The following is a 27,680-nucleotide window of genomic DNA, read 5'->3' as shown; positions in this document are numbered from 1 at the left end:
GTTATTCGTTATCGATTTTTGGTGTAAAACTGGCGGTATATACGCATATCGATTTTAGCGCAATAGAGTTTAATCTACGGAAAACAAACTCTAGTTATTCAATATTGATCGATTGCGATCGATTCTAGTATGACGAAACTGGTTTTCGGCCTACAATGTTTGTTGTCCTGGATGATTTTATGCAAATATCAACTCTACCATGTGTACAATGTCTTTCTCATTGGCATTCTTCATTCACTAGGTATATAAAAAGTAACTACAATGTTTCTTAGCAAGGTTAATGCAGTTAATGATATATGCAACTAGTACTACATATTATATGCTTGCAATATTCTGGTAATCTCTGGAGACCCGCACCATTTACTCGAGACTATCATTTCATCGATAGTTATTTAATTTGCATCGAAAAGTCTACCCGTATACATAGATTATAAAATAATTGTACCAGGTTTCATTATTTTTATCAACCTTTGATAAAATTGAAATAAAATTGGTTGTGTTCATAGTTTTCTTAGAAATTTGAGTTATTTTTACACTTCGAAATTGTGTAACTGTAACAATTTGCACCATATTCCCCTGTACGTATCTCACCATAGCTTTTCGACGGTTTTCTGCTTCCTTGCTGAGGCAGCGGCCACCCTTTCATTGTTCACCGCAGCGTGGTCGCCACAAACAACGTTGGACTGGTTTTCCCCCCGTCTGCGGTGCTTTGAATACCGGCCTGTAGCGGAAAAGCGGACAACTCGCAATGCGGGAACCGAAGAGATTAAGTTTTCTGCTTGCCTCCGAGTTTCTTCTCCATTTGGTGCGTTATGCTAGGCACGACCACGGCATACAAAAAACAAGGCAGGCTCATCACGTATATAAACATTTAGTTTGAATGTAAACATGTGACGTCACTGCTATCTTCGCACAAGCTGGACCGAGACGATGCTCTACGGTCGCAGCATGCTTACTTTTGTACTCCAACATGTGGCGATAAAACATGCGTCGCATTCGAAGTGTCATTTTTCTAACGAGCCTACCTTGTTTTCTGTATACCGTGGGCACGACTTGAAGCAAACTTTACCGTGTGGTTGTGATGCGGAAAGAGTAGCAAAAAGCGACAACTTCTTGCTCTTGGAGCTTCCATAACACCACCCAGCCAGCAGCAGAGGGCCAGACAGACGATCATCATAACGAAGATGATGACGGCCGAGATGTGAACAAATGAGAAGTAAACGAGAGGATGACGGCCGTATCGAGGCACAAAACCGGCAATGAAAAACGATACGCGTCGTCTTCGACGTCATTGCTAGTGTTGTCGTTGCCGATGAAACAAACGATGGCAAGCCTTTCTGGTTTGCTCATGGCAAGATAATGTGGCACCAAATATTAGTCTAGAAGTCAATGTCGGTCCTGGTTGGCACTGGTGTGGACTGGTTTGCATGGGAAATTTTGTAGATATGTACATTGATAAAGGGATCGATTAATTACGATTATGTGCACTATGCTAAGAGAATTAGGACATTACTGACACTGTGAAGAAGATGAATAAGTTTTAGCTTGGTGCACTAAGTAGTTTCCCAGATGTCGGATTTTGAATTTGCAAACCAGAAGCCAGGTGGTGAGAGTTTTCTATAAAACAAAAAATTTAGCAGAATTTCAACATTTTTTCAATTAAAAAATTATGACTAAAAAGAAAACAAAACGTTATTTTCACTGTGTATGCTATAACCCAACCCAATAAGTGTTGCTCACGGTGTTCAGTTCTTCATTCCGTTGTTCAGTTAGAAGTTGACTGCCTATAATAAAAGCTTTCCAGAAAAAGTACCCGCAAACTCTCGAAAAAGTTTAGTTCGAAACTTGCAAAAACCTGGTTTTGATAGTATGTAACCAGAATGTTTTAGAGTTTCGAAGAGCGAAAATACAATTCTGTTTTAATATACATTCATATGCCAACATATTTACAACAATTCATTTTAAAACCTTGATGACACAGATATGTTGATATGATATGACTCCTTATTTCCATGCATTTAAATTCGTTGTAAGAATCCTCATCAACCGCAACTTGTTGCAAGCGGATTGGTCCATAATAAAAGTCAGAAAAGAAAGATTTTTACACGTTTTCTTTTGTATAAAAAAAAGTATTTTGGCCTTAACATCAGAGTCCGTAGTACAATCTGGCCAATTTCCAATTGGAGACGAATAGAAAAATACTCCGTCGAATTCAATTTGCTTATTGATTAAGGATAAGTACCAGTACTTCCATATAAAGTTTGTTTTTGTAGCGAACATATAGCTTTCTTGTACATTTAGTGTATGCTTTGTTTGATAAAACAGGTAGGCACTGTATTTAGAATATGTAAACAAGTGTAATATTGTGTCCGCATTGAGCTAGACGAACTTTTCATTACCAACGTAACTAGGGACTGAAAAACGTTTGGGTCTTATAAAAACTCAACATTTTCTGAATCATTATACAATGGGCCCAAACATGCGGATTAGACTTTAAGGCAATACATGGATATTTTCTTTTATTGTATTAAGACTATTTTAACAAAAAATTTAGAGGAAAAATTGCTTCGATTATATCAAATAAAGCAACAATCAAAAGTTAGCCCAAATCCATTTTTAAAATTGAAGAATTCTACGCAAATTTTCAAAAATTAAATATTTCATCCAAATTGGACAAAAAAATATTTCATAGAAAAGATTGAGTTTTGATTTCAAAGTACCTTTTCATCACAACATTTTTCCTCATAAATAGAAGAGTGAAGCGGATTAGCAAAAATTAGGCTGGAGTGTTGTGTGGTTGTACAAATGCCAACTCTGTTATTTATAAATCCATACAAGTTGTCAGTGTTGTTAAAATCACTAATAAATCTCAATCAACGCGCTCTCCCGTGCGAACGAAATCGCCTGCGATTTCAAAAGAATGCATCACGCTTGAATTTTTAATGATCAAACGCATCGTTTCGTTTCATCGTACGAAAAACCATTTCATCTTAAGGATTGACTTTTGATTTTCAAAGTATTCCAGTTTCATCATAACATTTTTTCTCATATAAAGAAAAAGGAAGCGGATATAAATGAGCAAAAATTGGGCTGTCTATAGGGCATTGCACGGGCTGCTTTTTCTCTTTCTCACTGCAGAGAAATTATAAAACAGCAAGGCCAGTAAATGTCAAATTTCATGAAGAACGATTATTGAGTATAAATGCCAACTTCGTCTATTATAAAACAATGAAAAAAAAAGTTATAATTAAACTGGAATACTTTGAAATTGAAAATCAATCGTTAAGATGAAATGGTTTTTCGTACAACATGCATGGATTTTTCAAATCCATCTACACTAGACTGGCCCAGGATACAAAAAGTCGTCCGATTCTACGGAGCAACCCCCAGGATTTCGCCTTTGGGTAAGAAAATCATTCTCTGAAAATTTCAGCCTGATCGGTTATTGCATAAGCTGGCGCAATTGATTTGAAGTTAATATGGGGGTTTTAGCCGAATTATATGGGAAAATACACCTCTGTTACTATTTCGTACAGGGAATTGGATGGAAAAGCCCGATTGAGGCCAGATTTGCAGGAAATGAAGTTAACATGCCCATGAACAATTCCACAAAATTCTACTATGATTAAAAAAAACTTTAAATTAGTTTTTAGCTGATATATTTGGAGTTTGGTTGAGCACCTTGAAATTCATTAATTGCCTTGAAAACAAGCACATGTAATCGAAGGTAGCTGCGATATGTGTTGTGGCGCGCGTAACATAAGTAACTGCACTGAAACATAAGTAACTGCCTAAATCACGCATCGCATCATAGTGCTCAACCCAACTCCAAATAAATAAGCCAAAAACTGATTTAAAGTTTATTTAGTAATAGTAGAATTTTATGCCGAATTGTTCATGGGCATGTTAACTTCATTTCCTGCAAATCTGAGCCCAATTGGGCGCTTCCATCCAATTTCCTGTACGAAATAGTAACAGAGGTGTAATTTCCCATATATTTCGGCTGAAACCCCCATAGACGAGCGCAGGCACGGTTGGGTTATTTCTATTAAGAGTGTTTTTCCACTTTTTCACAGTGTACCACGCGAATTTGACGTCACACGCTGTGTTGCTTGGGTTGCAATAGTGACATCATGCTCGTTTGGCTACACTAACTGACAGTTCGTTTGGCTACACTCGCCTTCGCCTCAGCTCGTCTATGGAACCTATGGTGCACGCTATAGAAAGTGGAATATATAGATGAGCGAAGATAAATCCTCGGTCTCCAAACGAACTGTCAAACGTGTCTCCAAACGAGCATGACGTCACGATTTCAATGAAAACGTTAAGGGCTTTGACGTCATATGCGCGTGTGCACGGGCAAAAAAATCGACTCAGCCATGCTTTCGCTCATCTATAGATTCTACTATCTATAGTGCACGCCTGTTTCAAATCACTCAGAGACTGGGTGAAATTGTATTGCGGTCTCTTTTTTCCACGGAAATGTTACTCAATTTTCGTAAAAAGTGGAACTACTCAAAATTTGAGTAGTTCCACTTTTTACGAAAATTGAGTAACATTTCCGTGGGAAAAAAGAGACGGCAGTACAATTTCACTCAGTCTCTGAGTGATTTGAAACGGGCGTATGTCTATAAGATTGAGCACTCCCACACAAATATTATACACGGAAAATCAAACTTTTTTGAGTGGATTGAGTGTTAGAAAAAGATGACTGTGAGAAAAAAAAATCTCGTAAAACTCTTATAAAGTGCAAAAAGCGCAATACATTGCATCGATACGATAGAGGCCCTGAGAATTATTTACGATTAAGATGTGCAAAGCAGATGTGGCAAATAAACGAGATTTCCTTTTTCCTAAACACGATATTCTAAGTCAAATCATCCTGAACTTAAGCCCAATTCATCTACCAGGTCAGCTAGGTATGTTAGAAAATCGATAGCAATTAGCAATTATCAATCATCAAGCAATTAGAGACCATGCGTATAATTTACAATTTAAATTTGTCCAAACCGGATGTTGTACGCACAGTCTCTGAGGGTCTGTATGGTGATTATGAGTTTCTACCGCAATTAGTTGACCTGGTAGAACAATTAGCTCGAGGCCCAGAACGATGTGAAGGGCTAAGCTCGTCGTTTTTGATCATGTCTAAATCAAAAATCATACTCATGGCCCCGAAAAGCCTGTATGGACATGATGCGTTGCGATAAATTTCAATCCGAGCTAAGTTGACCTAGTACACCCGATTATTTTTTTACACGGGGGATGAAGCAACTTTGCAATAAATTCGTGTAAAAACAGAATCGGGTTTATAACAATTGGTTGGAGCTCCATAATGATCTGAGGGGCTTGATAATCGTCTTTGGTCATTTCTAAATAAAAAATCACACGAATGGCCTTAAAAATCTTGTAAGCCATCATTTACTATCGATTCTGTTCCAGACAGAGTAGACCTGGTAGACCACAGAGTATAGGAGGGCCTGATTATTAATCTGAAGCCAGTTTCGAGAAAATTATGAGCTGACGATTATTTTGGTCTGGAATACTGCCAAGTTGAATTCGGGTCGATATGCGCCGAACACCCAAGTGTAAGTTTTTTTTAGGCGGTGTAGGAAGGTTAATTGAAACAAACATTTCAAATTCAGGAAAAATACATATTTAAGAAAGTGAGTTTCCAAACAAAAGGTCAAGAACTGTATTTCGGACAATATTCGGCTAAAATTGAATTAAAACGCATATTAGGAGAGTGACTCCGAACTTATGACCGGTTCATCATATAGTGAGTGAACCGAAACATTTGGCCGATGCATACCATGCACTTGAGTAAACATTAGTGGGATTCACTTAACGGCGTAGGTTGCTGTGTATCTGTTTATGAAAATGTTTCACAGGCGATTTGAAATATGTCCCTTGTGATTGAGTGTGAAACATTTCTATAATCAGATACACAGCAACCTACGCTGTTAAGTGTATACCCCTATTTTGATTTAAAAAAATTAAACAACATTTTTCCGCCGAAATTTCATCAATGCTTTTCAAAGATGATTAAAATTGGGTCTCATTCCTCTTTTCATTTCACATATTTTTACATCATAAATTTAAGAAAAATATGTATCTTAATGTAATATTTTAGTACATAAGTACGTTTCAAACACCTATGATGCAAGATCTACTTATAATCTATGTACTGAGGTAACAATACCCAAAATCAGATGTAAGATGTATATTTTTCGAGGGTGAACTCAAATTTTTGGCTGGGAGTATATAAACCAAAGTTGGCATAATTTATTTCCACTTCCTTCTTCTTTTTTATGAGGAAAATGTTATGATGAAACTGGAATACCTTAAAAATCAAAATTCGAGAGGCACTTATGCCGTCATTACCAAGCCATTACTGAAGATATATTTGTGTAAATATCCCAAGTAACCAATAATCTGTACATCTAGCCAAATAGGCCATATAGTGCTACTTAAATGCCTATAAGTTTTTTAAGTAGCCGTATATTGGCCCTAAATGGCGATTTGGCGTAATATAGTGCTAAAAGTTACTAGGGATATGTATAGCGGTAGTATTGCATAGAGCAACGAGAATTAAAAAAAAAATCTTTGCTGAAAATAAGATTTCTGATCCACAAAAATAAACGATTCTTCTATGGGATGATTCAAATCTGGATAACAAATGCGTTTGGTTGAGAGCGAATTAAAATCTTGATCGCAGTAGGCTTTTAATGGTAGAATTAAAATAAAATCTAAATTCTACTGCTGGATAGAAGGAAAACTTTTTAAGCCGGTTTGTTGGTTTTCTTTGGGTGAATAAAAAATGTTTCTGATTTAATAGTGTTGGTAATTTTTGTAAAAAAGAAATGACGATAAAGAAAAAAATAACCACAAAACAGCTTATAGGATAGCTCAAAAAGCATTCGAGATTTATGTTTTTACGATCGTTCTTCCACGAATACCGTTTGACGGCTTTCGATGCCAATTCATGAATTTGTATACTGTCGCATTCACATGTTCTCAATTTTTTGTTGCAATCATCATAACTAATTGGTCATAATAGTAATCGGAGTTTGTTTTACAAAACTTCAGAACAAAATCAAGTAATTTTGCCCCAACTTATAAATTGCAACATAACAATCCAACGCCAAAACTAACAAGTACTTTTAAAACTCATCGACATGTCGTATCTGTTAATGGGTTGGACATATGATATGCGCTGAATATTGATGTACAATGCAGTCGGTTTTTACGCGAAAGATCCGCTTCGGGTAAGTCAAAACCGGGTGAATTCCAAAAAAGCGTATAAATCCGCGTATGATCTACCTAGCGGTGCTTGTGTCTTTCTCGCTTATTAGATATACTAAAAATTTGAGTGAGATTTTCTTAGCATGTTTTTTGGATGAAAATCGTATTTTGGCCATATCTTTTGATTCCATAGGTCGATCTGATCAACTTTCAATAGAAAGCAATGGGAAACAATTTTCCGTCCAATGAAACTTGTTACATACACACAGCAAACACCATCTTAATTCGTCGAGCTGAATTGATTGGTAGGTTTTTCCTTCTTTGGAATAATTTCGTTTGGTCGCAAACACCGTGGCTGTTTTCCATGGCACATCAGAAACTATTGCAGAAAAGTTACATGGTCTGAGATAAAACAACAGACATTTCTAGCATGATTTTTGAAAACGTCGTATGTCCAATTGAGACACCATCTTTCATTACGCTCTCTTTCACTAATATCGTAGCCAATTTTGCATTTATTGCAATATTTCCACTTCAGCACGCTATGCAAAGTTGCTTTCTTCAGATCTCTGTTGAAAATCCGATATAAATGTTAGTATGGGTTCGTAATAATCGAAAGAGAAAGTAAACAAATAGAGCATCTCTTTTGAGCTTACGACGTTTTTAAAAATCACGCGCGATTTGCACAAACTCAAAATGCTAAGATAAAGGATGTACCTTCATACCTCTAGGCTATTGCCACGAGCCTTCCATAAAAAAATCGTTCTTGGGGCTCTCGTCTCAACTTTATTTTACGAGTAAGGCAAAAATGTTTATGAAAACAAATTCCCACTTAATTAAACTAAATTTCATTATACTCGGCTTTGCTTAATTTTGAAAATTCTGTAACGATGTGAAATTCTTCTCAGCAACATTCTCTTTTCATCGCAGCTGTGTGCCAATGAACATCTTTCACAACTGCCAAAATAGAAAGAAAAAAAAACAAGGAACTTTGTAGAACGTAAAAGAAAGCTCATCTAACGAATATATGAGTGAGTGATCCAAAATGCTCTCGAAGAACTTAGTAGAACACTGCATAATATTCTAATAGTAATATATCGATTTGAGGACAAGGAAAAAAATTGCGGCACATTAATTTTGGTATTCACAGTATTTTTCTTTATTCTGTATTATAGAGAATTTCAGCTCGAGGCTGGCTCGTCTCTTTTTCTCAGAATTGGCGATGGATGTTCTGCTGTCTCTCACACATGTGGACATATCATTTGCTCCGTACATAGTTAGATGTTCAATTATTTTTTACGCTTTCTGCTATTTTACATCTTAGTTCACCAAACTTACGTAATTGTTAGCTTGGAGAGAGCATCCTGCACAATCCTTTCCTATATGACAAGAAATGACATCATCTTCCATTCGCCCGAGTCAAGCGCAATAGCGACAAAAAGCCGAAAAGCCTCGTAGTCGTCCTTCGCCAATCAGTTGGATTGGGGAAGCCGCATTCCGAAGACGACGACGTCTGATTCGCTTCAAAAAGGACCCAACCGTCATTTAATTAAAACCACGCGTCGTGTGGCTCTCAACAGTCGTTCTTAGGGGCTTCCCTTTCCTAGGGAAAAATGTGTTCATCTATTTTGTGTCCGAGTTGTTCAGTTTGAAAGCTGATGATTAAATAACAAGTTTTTGTCTAATGGTGCAAACAATCTCAAGCCGAATTTAATCTCATGTGGGTAGATTGAAGGAAACAGTTGATATTATAATTTCATTTGTTCTTGAATAAATTTATGATTACGAATAGCGAATCATGGTTGAAAGTGTATGTGAAAAAAATACTTGCCGACACATCGTCTCCAAGCTCTGCCGTATTCGACAACGACAATTATCGTCGTCGCTTTCAGCTTAGAGCATTCACAGACATCCTACAGCGTTTCTTTTGAAATATTGGCATTTTATATTCATAAGTGTTTGCACAAATTGTATTTTTTGAGATTTAAAACGCTTTAAGTCATCACGCAAGGTATATTCAATGACTGGAATGTTTGAATTAATTTATTAAGCAGCTTGAAGACGAGTGATATAAGTAAAAATAATTTTCTGAAGGATCAATCAGAGAAACATGCAATTTACTTGTGGATTCCAACCCTAATTTCATTATCAGCTTCAAAATTATCTTCGAAAAGATTAAAACTGAAATTATATGATATATGTTTTTATTCATGCTTCGAACATTATTTTCTAGACACATATTATAATCTCACTCACTAGCACCTGCTGTATGAAATGATTTTATTTCTTGATCACATTCCTAGGACTCCCCTGTGGTATTACAATCATGTTTGATTAAATTTTATTAAATACGAGTAATCATGTTTCTTTAATACATTTTCATGCATATCTTCATCAACTTCATTTCAAATGATTTGACTCAGTAAACAAAAAAACCCTCCTTAATAACCAGATCCTTATCAAACTTTTTTCCAAACAGAGTTCTACTATGCCCGTCCTGTCGTTACACAACACACATTCCATTCCATCGGGATCAGCGAGTTACACCCTAGGACTAAGCGTAGCTCCCGTAGCATCATCGTACACATTCCCAACGCATTCAGCAACCACCGGCGGCCTGGCGAGTGTCCTCGGAACGGTAGGAACGTCCGGCGTAGGCACAACTGGAGTTTCGAGTCTGACCGGTTTGGGCGGCGGACTCGGAACCGGCACAGGATTAGGATTAAGCTCGACCAACCCACTGACGAGTTCGTTGGGTACCAATCTGACGAACTACAACACCAGCACTTCGTACTCGACCTACACGAACCCGCTGTTAACGTCCGGTGGTATCAGTTCCAAGATAAAACCGCTTGATGAGCTGGATCTGCTAACACGGTATGCCCAGCGAGGTGGCACCCCCTGTTCACCCATACCTCCGGCGGGGTGGAACTTGGACAGTTATCCCGGTATTGACGGTGTTAATCCGGCGTTTATGCATTCGCAGAATCGATCGTTGATCGGAATGGAGCTAGACGGTGAGTAGCATCCGGGAAAGTCGGTAACTCGAATGCGTTGTAGCCGTAGATCCTAAAACTCGCTCTATTCCCCCAATAGCACGAACACACGGTTTAACACTGAACGGTACCGGTGAACCGCAAGTGGATATGTTAGATATACCAGGGAAAGGTAGATGTTGTGTATTTATAGCAAGATTTTCCTATGACCCGCCAGAGTGAGTATACCAGTTCATTCAATTAACCTGTTTTTACAGCGTGGCTCCTTGTTTGGAGCATTTCTAATCATTCATTTGCTAAATAACATGTTTTCTTCTGATTGCTTTCTGTGTGATCTTGTAGAGTGGAAGGTTCTGAAGGGGAGTTAGCGCTATGCGCAGGTGATTATTTATTAGTCTGGGGCAACGGTGAACCACAAGGTGGCTATCTTGATGCCGAACTGTTAGATGGTAGAAGGGGCCTAGTGCCCGCGTCCTTCGTGCAAAGATTAGTAGGTTAGTCATCTCATTCCCTTTATTGATCATCATCCGGCAAATTTCAATTTATCACACCAGTTTTGCTTCGTTTGCGCTAACCATCTCATCGTGTTTCGTTTCGTTCATCTCTTTCCGAACCATACAGGTGACGATTTGTTAGAATTCCATCAGGCCGTAGTGTCGACACTGCGGGACGCTGATGACGCCCCCATTATCCTCGATCCAGCGCCGTTACCATTGGGCAATCAACTCGTGCCGCACACAACGGAAGACTTAGCGCGAATTAGTGAAGCCCATACCGACGTAGGTCAAGAGTTCGACGACGAAGCCGACACAGGTAGGAGCGTTTTCCCCCCATCACAATTCCGATGTGCCATATCTCTGTTATCTGTGTCTGTTTGATCTCCTCCTCTGAGCTACTTTCCGTGCGAGGGGATTCATACGAGTGCTTGATTATTGGGTAAACTGTGTGTTTTGAGATGTTCAACAGAAAGACTGAAAGTTGTCTGTCCCACATTCGAAAACATCTTTATTTCTTCATCGTTGATATATAATAACTAAGCATCTACAATTGATTTTCGCTTTAGCTTAAATTATAGCTAAAATCAGTACATTATTTGAAGATTTGGGCACAGTGTCTATGCGCCAGAATATTGAACTTTTGTATTCAAACTACAAATTACCGTAGGGGAGACTGGGTAGACTTGATCCCCTTTTCTGATTTTCGATATATCACAGCCAAAAATAAATAAACATACGCGTTTTCCACACAGACTCTCTAAGAAATATAGTATTTATCTTTACTAATGTATGACAGTCCTTGAATTATTGTTGTTATTGATACACAATCGATTTTTTGGAGTGCTGTCAAAAGTCGACTTTTAAAATATTTGGGGGAAATTGATCCCTCTCCAATAACTTGCCTTGATAAAATTAGAAAGGTGCCCTCAGATTTTTTAAATATTTTTCCTTCAAAATACGCGTGATTTTCGAATTGCTGTGCGTATACATGAACGATTTTTGGTATTGAATTCGACAACACATGCAATCAAGGATGTTAACGATCATTCAGTAATTTGCGTTCGATCATTTAGTAGTTTGTCAATAACACATTCCAGAAGCTGAATTTCAAATCATGTTGTATGGTGGACTTCTAGTGCGAAGGTTTTTCTACAACTTTGCCTAATGGTTCGTTATTAGAATTCAACTAATAACGGAGTTAGAGCGTTAGTTGCAGTAACTTAAACTAAATGATTGGAATTTTGTTATCATTTAGTCTAAGTTACTGAAAATATAGCTATAACTCCGTTACTAGTGGAATTCAAACAACGAACCATTAGGCAGAGTTGTAGAAAAACCTTCGCACTAGAAGTCCACCATACAACATATTTTGAAATTCAGCTTCTGGAATATGTTATTGACAAACTAAATGATCGAACGCAAATTATTGAATGATCGTTAACATCCTTGCATGCAATTTTAAAATTTGGGAAGACTTGATCCCCTTTCTACCATATCTACGCAATAAATATTTTTATCTGCCAATCCTTCATCAAATCTGTCAAATGTACAAAAAAATAGAAGCCTGAGAACAGATTTATATTTTTTTGAATTTTTTCGCCAAATTTTTGTATGGGTGACTAATGGGGGATCAAGTGTCCCCATATTGAGACAATAACTTCAAATCCAAATATCCTAAAACTTTGATGGAATGTTGACATTTTCATCAGTACAGATCATTAAGCATATTTATGGCTTTATACCGTGAAAAAAATGAAAGCATTTGGTCATTGTTATAAAAAGTTGTTCAAATTTTGCGTGGCCAATAAAAAAATCTTTTGGAAGGTCAAAACATACAAATCGCCCCACAGAATAAATAAGTTTGTCAATCCAAAAAATAACTCACCACATAAAGGTCATTTGTCTAGAGGATCTGTACTAAAAAATACGCTAGAACAAAACTACTTTAGTTCTCGATAAAACAAGGGGTGATCAAGTCTCCCCGGGGATCAAGTCTACCCACCTTCCCCTATAGCTATTGTTGATACAGATTTCTTTATCATTAGCTTGCCTATAAAATCGCCATATTACTAACAACCAAAACAGTCTTTGAGTCTCATTGTCAAAGCTACATCGTCGTTCAAATCATAAATCTCATTATTATTGTCTTTATTAACGAGGTTTTCGGCCCTAGGTCGGTTCATCTCGTAGGGTCGTAAATCTGTCCTTTGGATTTTAAGGATTACTTCCACAGATTTGGTAAGCGTTCCGCCTTCTTTTATGTTATGAAGAACTTATATACATTTTCAGGTAATGTCACGTATGAATATAATATATTTCCTCGAACTGTTCAAAAAATTACTAAATTGTGGCTAAATTACTAAAGATTTTCAAAAGCTAATCATTATCCTCTTCAAGAAGAATACAAACTTTTTATTTGCAGTATACCATAGTTCACTATGGTATCCAAAATTGTTGCCTCGAGCAACTGGACCTGCCATTGCTGCGATATCGTGCCGCATTCTGGTACAGAGCTTGCTTGCAGATTCATGTCATTCTTATTGATTGTAAAACATTTGTTTCTATTTTTGGAATTACAAAATATACCTTATATTAAGCTGCATTACATAGTGCAGCGGTTCTCAACCTGGGGTACATGTACCCCTGGGGGTACCTTTGCCGTCCCCAGGGGGTACCTCGACTCAAAATGCGTAATGGTGAAATAAATAAAAACCTATTGAAACAGTTTTGATATTTGTGTAATTTTAGATTCCAAAACATTGAAGTTTACAGAATATGCATGTCGCAATTGGGGCTTATTGAAAGAAATATATCATGGGATGTAGCCCCCCGAACCAGTTCATTATCGTAACAGCTACCGAAAAACGAGTGTATACAGACATGATAAATGAGAGGTTTTCTCATTCTTCTTTGGATTCAAACCCTGGCTGGGAAACCTTCTTTCAAAAGGCTGGGAAGCCTCCTTTCAAGAGGCTCGGAAGCCTCCTTTCAAGAGGCTCGGAAGCCTCTTTTCAAGAGGCTCGGAAGCCTCCTTTCAAGAGGCTCGGAAGCCTCCTTTCAAGAGGACTCAGTAGCCTCCTTTCAAGAGGCTCAGAGCCTCCTTTCAAGAGGCCTGGAAGGCTCCTTTCAAGAGGCTCAAGCCTCCTTCAAGAGGCCTGGAAGCCTCCTTTCAAGAGGCCTGGAAGCCTCCTTTCAAGAGGCCTGGAAGCCTCCTTTCAAGAGGCTCAGAAGCCTCCTTTCAAGAGGCCTCAAGCCTCCTTTCAAGAGGCTCAGGAAGCCTCCTTTCAAGAGGCCTCAGAAGCCTCCTTCAAGAGGCTCAGAAGCCTCCTTTCAAGAGGCCTGGAAGCCTCCTTCAAGAGGCTCAAGCCTCCTTTCAAGAGGCCTGGAAGCCTCCTTTCAAGAGGCCTGGAAGCCTCCTTCAAGAGGCCTCAAGCCTCCTTTCAAGAGGCCTCAGCCTCCTTTCAAGAGGCTCGGAAGCCTCCTTCAAGAGGCTCGGAAGCCTTCTTTCAAGAGGCTCGGAAGCCTTCTTTCAAGAGGCTCGGAAGCCTCCTTTCAAGAGGCTCAGAAGCCTCCTTTCAAGAGGCTCGGAAGCCTCACATCAAGAGGCTCGGAAGCCTTCTTTCAAAAGGCTCGGAAGCCTTCTTTCAAGAGGCTCGGAAGCCTACTTTCAAGAGGCCCGGAAGCATCCTTTCAAGAGGCTCGGAAGTATCATTTCAAGAGGCTCGGTAGCCTCCTTTAAAAGGCTCGGAAGCCTCCTTTCAAGAGGCTCGGAAGCCTCCTTTCAAGAGGTTCGGAAGCCTCCTTTCCAGAGGCTCGGAATTCTCCTTTCAAGAGGCTCGGAAGCCTCCTTCCAAGAGGCTCGGAAGCCTTTTTTCAAGAGGCTCGGAAGCCTCCTTTCAAGAGGCTCGGAAGCCTCCTTTTAAGAGGCTCGGAAGCCTCCTTTCAAGAGGCTCGGAAGCCTCCTTCCAAGAGGCTCGGAAGCCTCCTTCCAAGAGGCTCGGAAGCCCTCTTCCAAGAGGCTCGGAAGACTCCTTCCTAGAGGCACGGAAGCCTTCTTTCAAGATGCTCGAGCAATATTATATTAAGCAAAATCAATTTGAAAACCTTTTTTTAAGTAAATTAAGAAAATTATTAAGTATGGGGCCCTCCTGAGCATAGCCGTGCGTGTAAGATGCGTGGCTACAAAGCAAAACTATGCTGAGGGTGGCCCTGTTTCATTCCCGGTCCGGTCTAGAAAAATTTCTGGTTGAAAATATTCTCGGCTTCCCTGGGCATAAAAGGATCATCGTGTTAACCTCGTGATATATGAATGCAAAAATGGTAACTTGGCATAGAAACCTCGCAGTTAATATGAAAGTGTGGAACAGCTTGTTGAACACTAAGCTGCTCGACGGCAATGTCCCAGTGGGGGATGTAATGCCAATAAGAAGAAGCAAAACAAATTATTCTACCGTCCGTACTATCCCCAAAATGTTAGAATAACCAAGTTCTTATTATTTGTGAATCGAAATTATTGCCGGCTCGATGACCAAACTTGACTGCCGAAATAATCATCTGTCGTTAGCAAAAATTAAATAAAAAATGTTTGAATATCTAATTGATAACACTACTACCAAAAATCATAATAAAAGTTGTTTACCCTTAGAAGTTTACTACAGCAAAACTGAAATGTATAGATCTGAAAAAAAAAACACTTTAATTTTACATCTCAAAACTCCCGAACACAAAAATAAATACATATATCACAATAATCAAGCACGACTATGGAGCTCCTCCAACATCTCTCACCTCTTATTGGCGGAATGATAGAGTTTTCCGCATAGAAAAACAAACTGTAAATACTGCGGCGCATCAAAACAAAACGAAAAAATGAGACATAGTGACATATGGATTCCGGCAAACAACGAGGAAAAACGATGAAACACACCACATCACTCCTTCTACTGCACTGACACAGAACCCGCCTACCAAACTTCCACTGAACGAGCAGAGTATGTAATTTGTGACAACATGGCATCTCCATATCGATCCTTCCTACTTTTGTCCTAAATTCCACTGACTCTGGGGAAAACGAGTACCGAAAATACAATTACGGCAATAACAGAAACCTTAAAAATTTGTAAACTTTTCTCTCCTTCGTCGACCTAGGACCCGATTTTGTTGAGAAGCATGCAATGCATAGCAAATCGATTGCACAATCAGATAGTGAATAGGGGAAGAGGCCCCAAAACGCCCCCCCCCCATTGCAAAACGCATTTTGTAGTTTCCCTCATATTTATCGTCATTAAGATGTCCGTAACAAAACTAGATCTAAAATTATGTAGGATAGGCGAAGAAAGTTTCAAAATAGTGCATGGGAAGGTCGGAAAAACCGAAAATTTCCACATTTTGAAGAAACATCTAACATTTTGGCGAGGCAAAACGCCCTAGTGGCAATAACCTACAAAGTACTTGCGTCTCCACGGACTATCCATAGTAGAATGCTGATTCGCCGACGCGTGGTACTTTGTTCCCTAGGAGCTGCCAGCTAAAAGGCGTTTTGCCTCATGAGTTTTCCGGCAACAGAATAGGGTTAAGGCAGGTATTTTCGTCTGTTCGTCATAGTCTCGAAAACCAATAAAAGAGACAATTTCGTGACAAACTCATTCGTATCAAATGTTAAGTTCAGGAGATACGTTCTGCTATAGTGGAGCTCTAGCAAATGGATGTTGCCTTCGCTGGTTTTAGCCCCTATGACGATGGACGGAAATACCTGCCGTGTCCCTATCACCACTTTTTTGAAATGTGAATATTATCAATATGATTGAGATTTTTGACAATTTTTTAATGACATCAACTGGCTATCTTGTTTAACTGATGCATAATGTAAAAATACCCATGAATAGCGTTACAAATAAGACAATAGAGCAGGGTTTGCTTGCCCCCACTTCCCCTAATGTTTATCATCAATGCTTTTGTTTTCTCGTACAAAGTAGTCTGCCGGCTGGCCATGAGATAACTAAAAATTCAAAATTTTGATTGCAATCTTGGAGTAACGAATATTATGAACACAATTTATAGATTGGCAATAGCTATTAAAATAAGATCAAAGCAATTCCTTAGTTAAAAGTTTCCATGAACACATGGGAACTTCCACGAACAAAAGAAAATTACCTATGCTTTTTAGCATCAAAAAGTACTCAAGATGGAGTTATTTTTCCCGAACATACTTTCAACCTTTTTTTGTGAGATCACTAAATTTGAACATCAACATATTTGTTTCCAATTTACTTTCATTATGTTATCCATGGTATTAGATTCTACTTTGGATGTTTATAACCAATGGCAGATGACTCCAAAATGAAATTATTTTTCATGTACATCTGTTTTAGGATCATTATTCTTAAGGCTTCTAACGCGCACATATCTATTTTATTCAACTCGGTGTTTATTTTTCTTACGCAAAATAAAATTATAATGAACAGTTTGTAACCTGCCGATAATGAAGCTTTATAGAGATATTAAAAAAAATATCTTGGTAAAAAGTTACCTTACAAACTGTGTTTTTCAATTTAGCATAACTAATTATTCATTCAGTTGCACTCACATATAGCTAAGAATCGTCACTTCACCAGCTGAGAAGTGTCACTTCAACATATCCACATTCCTGCATTCCACACAACTGTGTGTTGGAAAAAATGTGTGTCCCTGAATTGCAAGTAACCGTCTCCAAAGAATGAAATGTCGGCAATTTTTTTCCCATACATGGCTCCATGTGCTTTCAAAACATTTTCCCACCCTGTTGAGTAGCAGCGAAGTGTTTTAATTTGCAAGAAAAAATAAAACCTCCTGCAATGCTGGATGAGCTAGGGTGATTCGGTTGGGTTTTCGTGTTCTGTCCAGGAGAACAATTTTTGAAAATCATTTCCAAGCAGTCCAGCACCTACTTAATAATTAGTGTTACATTATACCACCATGAATCCTATTGTTATTCGTCGAATGCTCTTTAAGCCCGTTTTATCATTTTTATAAATGAAAGTTGGATAATTGTTATCAAAACTGGAAGTATCATTATTTCAGTCTGATTCTACATAAAAATCAATAAAGTATCGCTATCGCCAACTTTAAAGAACACCCTAATGAAAATTTCTACTTGGTATGTTGGTGGGTGTTGCCGCTAGAAGAGTTGGTTCTGGAGGCAAAATAAAATTCTTCCCTTGGCTCCGTATCGTGGGTGTGTACTCTACATACAGCATCCTACATGAGTGCGTCACCGTTACTATCACGAATCCTTGACCACAAAAACATTTCTTTTCAGTTCTGTTTCGCTGGATCGGAGCTTGCAGCTTTTTCTATTGAATAGATATATAACAGACGTCACTACCCGGCATAACAAACTTGCCGAATGTTAGGCAGTTGGGTTTTAGATTATGCACAGCTTGTATCATTCCTTGACTCTGAACTAACCTAACTATAAATCACTCATGTGACAGACCTGACAGAAAATAAATATGCGCAAAACTTTCTTCAAAACCTAAACTTACAAATATAGGTTGTTTCGTCTGATTCCGAAGGAATCAACTATCGAAAATAGATCTTTTCAATTCGTTTTTCGTCATTAGCATAGGTTTTTTTTTTATTAAACGTTTTTAGTATCGGTTACGCCGCCATTACATCTACGCTGAGCGTATTGTAGAACCCCATCATCGTTTGTTTTGGATGATGTTCCTCTATGTTTCCCAAACGTTTTGTTTCCACCACGTGCGTGAACTCTTCATTGATTTTGCAACCCTTCCGACATTTACACTTGATGACCTGTCCACTGAAGTCTGCCGTTTCTTATTTGGCAATACTTTTTTCTTTGAACACTTGATAGAGCTCGCGATAAGCACGTTGTACCTTGCACCTTTCACTCGAAATTCGGCGGCTCAAAACGTGCTCTCCACTGCGATTATTTTCAATGAGGTCGATATCATCCTATACTTGAGGCTGTAGCTCTTCATTCTCTGCGGGCATTTCGTTCGAACATCGGCCTTCACCGAATCTGCTACATCTGCCCTCCCGATCAACAACAGAAAACCAACTCCATTTTGTAGATGTGATACAGTGAACTCTCCCTAACTCGATGTTCTGTAACTCGATATTTTCCCTTACTCGATGAAATTCTAAGTCCCTTGAATTCAGCATACTGCGTTACCTCCGTAAGTCGACATCTCCCTTACTCGATATTCCCTAAGTCGAAGTAATTGCTCAAAGCATTTTCACCTCGCTAACTCGATATTGTCAGAATCAGTTCACATGTACAAAATATACGATGTCGGACCATTTGACCGAATGTCGTTTGGCCGAAAAATGAAAAAAGTTATATTGTGAGTAGAGAAAAGAGAATTAATGAGAAGTGAGCAATAAGAATTATATTTTGCACATCTCGTAAGAAATAAGACGTGTGCAATAGGAAGTGAACAGAGGCATAAAAACAATAAGTGACAAGTGATTAGTGAGACGTCAGAAATGAAAAGTGGATAGTGACTAGTGAAAAAAAAAATGAAAAAGAAAAGTGAGAAGTGAGAAATAAGAATTGAGAAGTGAAAAGTGAGAAGAGAGAAATTTGAGAAATGAGAACTATGAAGTAAGAAGTGAAAAGTGAAAAATGAGAAGTGAAAAGTAAGAAATGAGAAGTACGAAGTAAGAAATGAGATGTGAGAAATTCGAAGCGAATAGTGTGAAGTGAGAAGTGAAAAGTAAAAATAAAGTAAATTGTGAAAAGTGAGAAGTAAGAAGTATGAAGTGAGAACTAAAAATTGAGGGTGAAAAGTGAAAAGTGACAGGCGAGAAGTTAAAAGTGAAAAATTTGAGAAGTGATAAGTTAGAAGTGAATAGTGAAAGGTAGAAAGTGAGAAGAAAAAAGCAAGAAGTGAAAAATGAGAAGTGAAGAGTGAGATGTGAGGAGCGAAGAGTGTGAAGTGAATAGTGAGAAGTGAGAAAGGTGGAATGAGAAGTGCAAAGTGAGTAGTGAGAAATTATAAGTAAACAGTGAGAAATGAGAAGTAAGAAGTGGGGACCAAGGAATGGGAAGAGAAAAGTTAGGTGAAAATTGATTTTTAACCTAATATTTATTCCTTCAAACTTCCCTCATGCTTTCTTCCCTTTTTTGTTTTTCTTACTTCTTTCATTCTTATTCTTTCCTTCCTCTTCTTCCTTCATCATTGTTCTTCTCTTCCTTCTTCTTTATTTCTTCTTATTCTTTATTATTTGTAATTTCACCTTCTATATTTCTTATTCTTTTTTTATCCATTCTTTTTTTCTTCTTATTTCTTCTACATTCTGTCTACCATCTTTTAATTTATATCTCACTATTCACTTCTCACGTTTAAACATCTCGCTTTCTACATCCCAATTATCATCTCTTGCTTCTGTTTTCCTCACTACTCACTTTCAACTTCTCAATTCACAACTAACACATCTCACTTCTCATTAATTACATGTCACTTCTCATTGCTCATTCCCACTATTCACTCTCACTTATTACTGCACAAAATCTCACTTCTTAGTACAATTCAAACATCTCATTTCTCTCTTCTCAATTCTCAATTTTCACTATTCACTTCGAACATCTCACTTCTCACTAAATAAGGAAACCAATTTTGACTATTCGGTTAAACGGCGATCCAAATGACCCTTTCGTCCAAATAGCATTTTGCCAAAACCATATTTCTACATGTCATGATTTTTTTTTGATATTTTGAAAACAAAAATATAAATGTGTTCTCTATCTCGATACCTCCCTAACTCGTTGGTCCCTTCAATATCGAGTAAATTAGAGTTCACTGTCTTCAATGATATGATCTTTACAAACTACGTTCTTATTTTGCCATATTTTGTTTAATTTTCATTAAAAAAATTGTAATAGTGTTTATGGCATTAAAGTTAAACAGCGTTACAAACGAATACTTCAATATGAAAAAGGATATGCAGTTAATTTTTAAGGAAATTTCTTAACTAAAACCAAACTATACTTGCTTTGGTATGGTGCTTCAACTCCTCTCTAAAAGGTCGCTTTATGATAGGATATACATTCATCATTACATTGCAATAGTACTTTTTATTCCCAAAATCTAATAGAGATGAAAATGAATACAGCTCTGCTGGAATAGAAAACGGAAATAACATTATCTTTAACCATATTATCACTTGCAATTTTCCAAACGTATCCAAAGCTTATAGGTTCTACCGAAGCTTTTCGCAGCAAAAAAACACTGTGGTTTCAGACACAAAAAAGTTCGCACGCCTCAGGCCGGGCAAGCTTACTTGTTGTACATCAGCTGGTACACACGGAGGCGAGACCTCTCTGCCGACAAAATGTTTCACTTTATTCTGGTTGCTTTTGCTGCAGAAATTGTGTATGATAGCTACCGAATGATGATAGCAAAAAGAATCAATGAGACATTTTCCGAACATATGACGGATACCCTGTAGCCATAAATTGTTTCGATAACTTGTACATATAACGGAGCATAATGGAATCTCCTGAATGAAGGGGGCAAAGGCTGAGTAGCAGCATCAGTGCGAAAAGAAGATACAGGGTTGGAAAACTAGAAGAAATATTGGGGAAGGTGATGCAAAATGCCTTTTCAGAACATTTCCAATCAATGATGAATAATAATATATTTGCGACAATAGATGTTTTGATAAGCATCCACTTTGTGGATTCAGTTGAGCTATAACAAATAAAACAATGTTTTTACTGCTTTTAAAGCCTTTAACGAGAATTAGCATAGAAATAACTACATCAAGGTTGAAAAAATACATTTTACTTTGATCTATTCTTATGAATATTTATTGAATGTTGTCATTGCAATATGTAATTCCTAGAAACTAGCACGACAAATAAAACTTGCCATATTTTTTTAATACACGATAAACGCTTGTTTCGGGGGATCCATTGTCAGCAACAAGCTCAGTTTGGGACAAAGAATTCCTACATTTCACGCTGCATGAATAATGATTCCATGGACAACGTACTGCATTGCATCACAATTCTAGTGTGTGTCGTCTTCCCCAAAGGAAGCCCACTCCAATATACTTTGAGCTTTTGCTGTTGTCTACTGCTACGGAGCGGGCAGAAATGGTAAACTTCGGCAATAATGTTGATATTATACATTCAGCTCAGCAGCAACGGTTCGTCTGTCGCCATCGCTGTGAACGGTGGAAGATCACAAATGTTTTGTTGATTACGTAATACATAACTATGCATAGCTACTCAGACTGTAATAGAGATGATGCTGGTAGCGATTCTGATTGAGGCAGAGGTGAAACGCTCCTCATTCGATCAGCAGTATGTCGCCTCTGGTCGTTATAATAATGGCACTTGGTATCTCAGAAGAGGAAAAAAAACTCAAAGGTGCAGCCCAATCGGGTTGTACGCAAAAGTGACGTAGGACTACGTGGCTATACGAAATGGATGGTATTTGTCATCATAGTTTGTGTTATTGGTTATTTCTCTCTCGTATAAGCTCTTTCTTCCTCATCAATTATTGGTGGCCCTGATAAGAGCCGTTTGTTTATGGTTTCAATGGGAATCTGTGAATTCCGGTTGTTTCTAGTGGATGCTGAAGTTAATTTCTCCTGCTTCATTTGATAGATCCTGTAAACATTTGATAGATGAGCTTCTGTAAATAAATAAAGAAACAAGGTAAAATTATTCTCTAATAATTTCCATTTATGAGATTATCGTACGAATGCCATTCAAATTAGGTAATAAGAAGTTTTCTGCCTTCGATAAATGCTCTGTAAACGAAAATAAGAAAATTAGATAAGTTATCCATTTTTGGATTTGTCAATGAGTGTCATTGATATGAGGTATCCGGGTCAATAAATGATGACAAACAAGCGGGATAATGCTAATTGGTGTGTTCTGTAATGAGAGAAGTTGAAACAAAAACAATTATAGGTTGAGTGAGTTTTCACATTCAGCTATAATCACCTGAACATCGAGAACTTCCAGTAGATCCCAACGAGTGAAACCGGAAGAAATTCAGTCGGTGATGTCACCACATAACATATGTGTAACACGGGTAGCAAAAGTTGTACCCTTATAACACTTTTTATTTGTTATACGGAACATCGAAACGTCAGAAGATAGTATAACAGTATTTGATCTAACAAGGGGTCACGCGACTTATCTTGTATATCTGAATACGATTCGCGTTGGAATTATACAAAAGATTTGCCCTAGTGGCGTTGGGTGTTTAGGAGCTGAAATTGTTTTTTTTTTATAATTAATTAGAGATTGGGGTAAACAATATTAAAGAAGAAAAGAAAGGAGTTGAAGGTATGTAACTGATTTAATATTGTATTGATATTGATTCGACAAACTCGAACAAAATCCATTCTTACGCCGCGCACGGGTTGTTAACCAGTAAACGATGAATTTGTTTGGTGTTTGGTTGAAATATTATGTTTTTATTCGAAAAGCATATCAAATGCTCATTAATTGTCATGAGCATATTTATTAATCGCATTTCTCAAACATTTCCCATGTGTGGCGTCTCTCCCAGTGGTGTGGCATCGCACCCGAATTTGACTTTTTTTTTTTCTAATATGTATGTAACCAACTTTTTGTCTTTCAAAAGTCTTCTACACTATGTTTCCTTAAGCTATCAATAACAACAAGTAGAGTTTCATTTATTGGATTATTTTGAAGAATTTTCGATTTTTAAAAAGTTTATGCCTCACCTAGTCATCCTCAGTTAAATGTTCATTGCACAGTTTTGGTGTTTTCTGTTTCCTTTTTACATGTCGTTGAAATTGCTCTACTTTTAGTAAAGAGTATTCGGAATACTATCAACCCAAAAGCAATGTTCTAATAATGAAAAAAATGCCATGAAAAGAGATAATATTAATAACGCACATCGTAATAACCTATTCAGATTACGTGCTTCATGGCATGATAAAGATTATCTTGATTTCAATGTTGAATCATCACATTTTCATTTTATATGATATCCAAATTGGAAACACCCCACAGATGCGATTATCTCCTGCATTATGATAAGCGAGCTTGCTTTCGTACAATTGATAATTTATAATGTTGCTTCTAAGAGTGAAATCAGTAGTGATTCAGTTTGGTTGCAAATTTTCGAATACTATTCTAGTTTGAATATGAGCCAAAATAGAACAAACTCACAGGCTTCCCCAGCAGTGTTCTATTTATGTTTGATTGTTTTTCCATTGAATGAAATGATTATGTTGCTGTTGAGGAAGGCGCGGTAAATGCAAAGTGGATTGATCCGTATATAAAATGACGCATTCATGGACCGAAACAATTCTAGGAACTTTTTCCAAATAGGCGTAACTGCATTTGACCTTGAAATTTGAAACGGCTAATACTTCCTCTGTTAAGAATATTTTGTTCAATTGACGTTACTACCAGATAGATTGGAATCCATTCTTTATGTTGAGCACATTAGAGGACGAAAATAGTTTGAATGAAGCGCACCGTCACCGTTCCAAAAGCTAAGGTCAAAATCAATTACACCCATTTGAAAAAAATCCCTAGAATTGAAAAATATTTGAATCTCGTGATTCATTCGTGGTTCAAATCTGCAGAAAATAGAACTGAGGGGTATAACAGTTTTAAGCTTTTGAATCACGACTGTTATAAAAAATGAATCTTGAGCCGCTGCTGGGAAAGTGCATGATTCAGATTCATATTCAAACTGACAGCCCCGAACGATTTGAATCACTGTAGATTTTACTCTAATCTATTTTGTGATTGTTGCGCATCGTAGACAAACATTGGTGTATCCCTCGTCATCCTTTCGAAAAAAACCGAAGACTGCGTATATAAAGATTCGTTCTCAATGTAGAACAGTTCTAAGGAATATACTTTTCTACACATGTTGAATAAAATCTACATTTTTACCATGCTGACTCAAAAATATTATATCAGTTTTATAAGAATTTTATTTTTGTATGATAAATAAGTTAAAATGGATAAAAGATGAAAATTTCATCAAAAATCGCCTGAAAATAGAAGTTTACTCTACAAATAAATCAAATTAGATTTCATCAAATATAAATTCATTAGTAACAGCATAGGAGAGACCTTCTTTTGGATGCAATCCGTCATTTTTGAAAACAATGTAAAAATTTGACGATAGAAAAATAAATATCATTATACTTCGGCTACAGATCTTGCACTTTGTAGTCTTGGAAAAAAGTGTTATAATTTTCTGATCATATGGTATTTGTTCACACTTGAAAATGACAGAACGATGTTCCCGTTCCCAATTATAACAGTTTTGGCTCATCAAAAGGGGGTCAACTTTTGGATTGGATTTTGTTCGAAGATCACTTGACCCGACTGCGGAAAGAAGAGTTTGTGTAGTGATGCGATGGTTGCTGCTACGGGAACGAGAAGGAATTCAACCAGAGCAATGCCGAATCCTCCAAGTAACAGGAAGCAGGTACGAAGACCATCATTGGTGTGTTCAGTAATCAAAATAAGTGAATCGAAATAACAAATGGTTTCGTAAGTCTTCGCCGTTTGGCTTAATTACCTGAATATCGGAAACTTCCGGAGGATCTCTGCGACGATTGCTAGAGATACGAGACTCCAAACCAACAGGTTCGGTCTGTTATGACAGAACGAGACAGAGCTCAACCGGAGGAAAGCCGAAGCCCTCAACTGACAAATTCTAAGAATCCTATTAAATTTTCTCGCAAGATTCTGAATTTGGTTATGAGATCAATCGTAAATAGCGAATTTGATAGCGCGTCGGAGGGAGATGATGTAGTGAATTTTAATGAATGGGATCACTAACAGCAACCAAGCTACCATGCAAAATCCAATGCCACCGAAACAGTCCATTTTCGCAATTAACTCTTCCTTTTCGTAAAATGTTGGTCCTGAGAAGAACCAATTTTCTTTTCCCAATTCCCATTCCAATCACTAACTGCGTCCAATCGCTTGTGTAAATTTGCAGCATTGCCACACTGCCACCGTGCTGCTGTGTCCGCTTCGTTGCATCGAATGTCGGACCACCTTCTGTGCAATTCCGATCAAAATGGCTCGCGCGCGCCGATCAGCAGCTTTCTTGTATTTAATAAATTAAACCCGTAAGCCCCGCCCCTTTGTGAGCTGATATGGTGTAAATATAATGTGCACTTATATCGATTAATGAAGGGGCGGGGCTAATGGGATTACTTCATTAGATTTAAGAAAGCCGCTTTTCCGCGCGCGCGAGCCATTTCGATCGGGATTCCACAGACCGTTCGGAGAATTATGACAGTAAATAGCGAATTTGATAGCGCGTCGGAGGGATATGATGTGATGAATTTTAATGGATGGGATCACTAACAGCTACCAAACTACCACGCCAAACCCGATGCCACCGAAACAGTCCATTTTCGCAATTAACTCTTTCTTTTCGTAAAATGTTGGCCCTGAGAAGAACCAATTTTCTTTTCTCAATGTTCCTTTCCAACTGACACCACAATTTGTAATAAATATTCAGCATCGGCACTGGCGGTGCGGAATCGCCACAGTGCTATTTTTATGGTCAATCTTTTCTTCATATGAAATTCTGGTTCGTTGAGGTTGAATAATCTGCAGCAACACATCGAGTACCACCACCAATGCGAAGGATTTTCTTTGAAAATGTTATTAGCGCCTCCGTGATGCTGCTCCGCTACGATCGCTTTGATGCGTCTGCTATGCGTAAAATCTTGTTCAAACAGAGGATTAGATCCAAACCCACAAGTGATTGATTTTTTATGTCTGTGCTAGTGATGCATGTACGTGATTGGTTAGTTTACCTATTTCTAAACTTTTTATCAATTATCGATAATAAATAGTTAAAAATCAGTATTTTCAAATAAATACAAAGAAGCGTTGACTCATCCTTGATCGAATGGTCCAAAAAATTTGAAAATCCATCGAGAAACGGCTTAGATATTAAAGTTTAAAGTCTATCATATTTTCGTGACGGTCCCCGATTTTCACAATCGTAAAGTGTACCCCAATATAGAAAACACAGACGTAGTCCTACGTCAAAATGATTAATGGTAATCGATTGGTAGAAAGTGTTGTGCATATTGGTTTTGAAACACCTATCAACATGTTGTAAGTCAAATTCATCGGCCAGGAAATATATTCGAAATTTAGTATTAAAAAGCATATTTCATATTGTGTTATGCCAGTATGTACTATTGCAGAGAATATTGTTGTCTGTTATTTCATAGAATTATTTACAATTCATTTTGCTGTGTAATATGTAGTGTGACAGTCTAGATGCCATACAAGTAGGGAAAAGGACGATCTAAGCAGGAACACCTATTCCCGTCCGCATCATCAATAAGTTGGCCGCATTTGAACAAATAGCTTGATTTTTTTATCATCACTGGAAATGTACAGATACTTACCATGTACTAAAAACCAAGTAATTCGGTTTTAATGCACTCCAGTAATAAATATTGCTGATTTAAATGCTACCCAAATGGTCCATTACCCTATTGCGTCATTTTTGCAATCTGAAAATATGTGACAGGCAAGCGACAAAAACACGAAGTAACTTCGATGAAGTTTTGGGAACTAAAATTGGTATCAAAGATTTTTCCAACTGTGCAGATAAAAGTACCATTACCCATATTCCATTTTAAGGAATATCACAGTGAAAATGACAGCTTTTTGGCATTTCGTACATCGCGTTCATTTTTCTGTTATAAATGTAAATAAATCATGGGGACGCATGATACATGATATAAATTATCGATACCAGGATAGCTGGTTGGCTACAGCGTCGTTACATCTATGCCTGGCGTATTTTAGAATCCCATAATCGTGGGACGATATTCTCCCAGTTTTCCCAAACTTTTAGATTTGATTACACTGAGTGTACTAAGCGTGCTCGTGGCCTCCTGGTCAGCCTCAGGCCTCTATCCGGTTCCCTATTGAAAATTGTTT

The 27,680-nt window shown here is 37.7% G+C and overlaps 1 protein-coding gene across 4 annotated transcripts in view; it reads left to right on the top strand.

The window, feature by feature from the left end:
- The window catches only part of LOC134226938 (RIMS-binding protein 2), a 266,124-nt gene that overhangs the window by 150,531 nt on the left and 87,913 nt on the right, over window positions 1–27,680 (top strand). For all 4 annotated transcript variants that reach the window (XM_062708067.1, XM_062708070.1, XM_062708069.1 and 1 more), the window contains 4 exons: window positions 9,722–10,259; window positions 10,339–10,456; window positions 10,581–10,732; window positions 10,860–11,051. In XM_062708067.1, the coding sequence (XP_062564051.1) occupies window positions 9,722–10,259; window positions 10,339–10,456; window positions 10,581–10,732; window positions 10,860–11,051 (1,000 nt within the window). The remainder of the gene's footprint in view (window positions 1–9,721; window positions 10,260–10,338; window positions 10,457–10,580; window positions 10,733–10,859; window positions 11,052–27,680) is intronic.

Source organism: Armigeres subalbatus, chromosome 3, assembly GCF_024139115.2.
Source record: "Armigeres subalbatus isolate Guangzhou_Male chromosome 3, GZ_Asu_2, whole genome shotgun sequence".
Classification (NCBI taxonomy): Eukaryota; Metazoa; Arthropoda; class Insecta; order Diptera; family Culicidae; genus Armigeres; species Armigeres subalbatus.
This window is presented reverse-complemented; position numbering and strand designations above follow the sequence as displayed.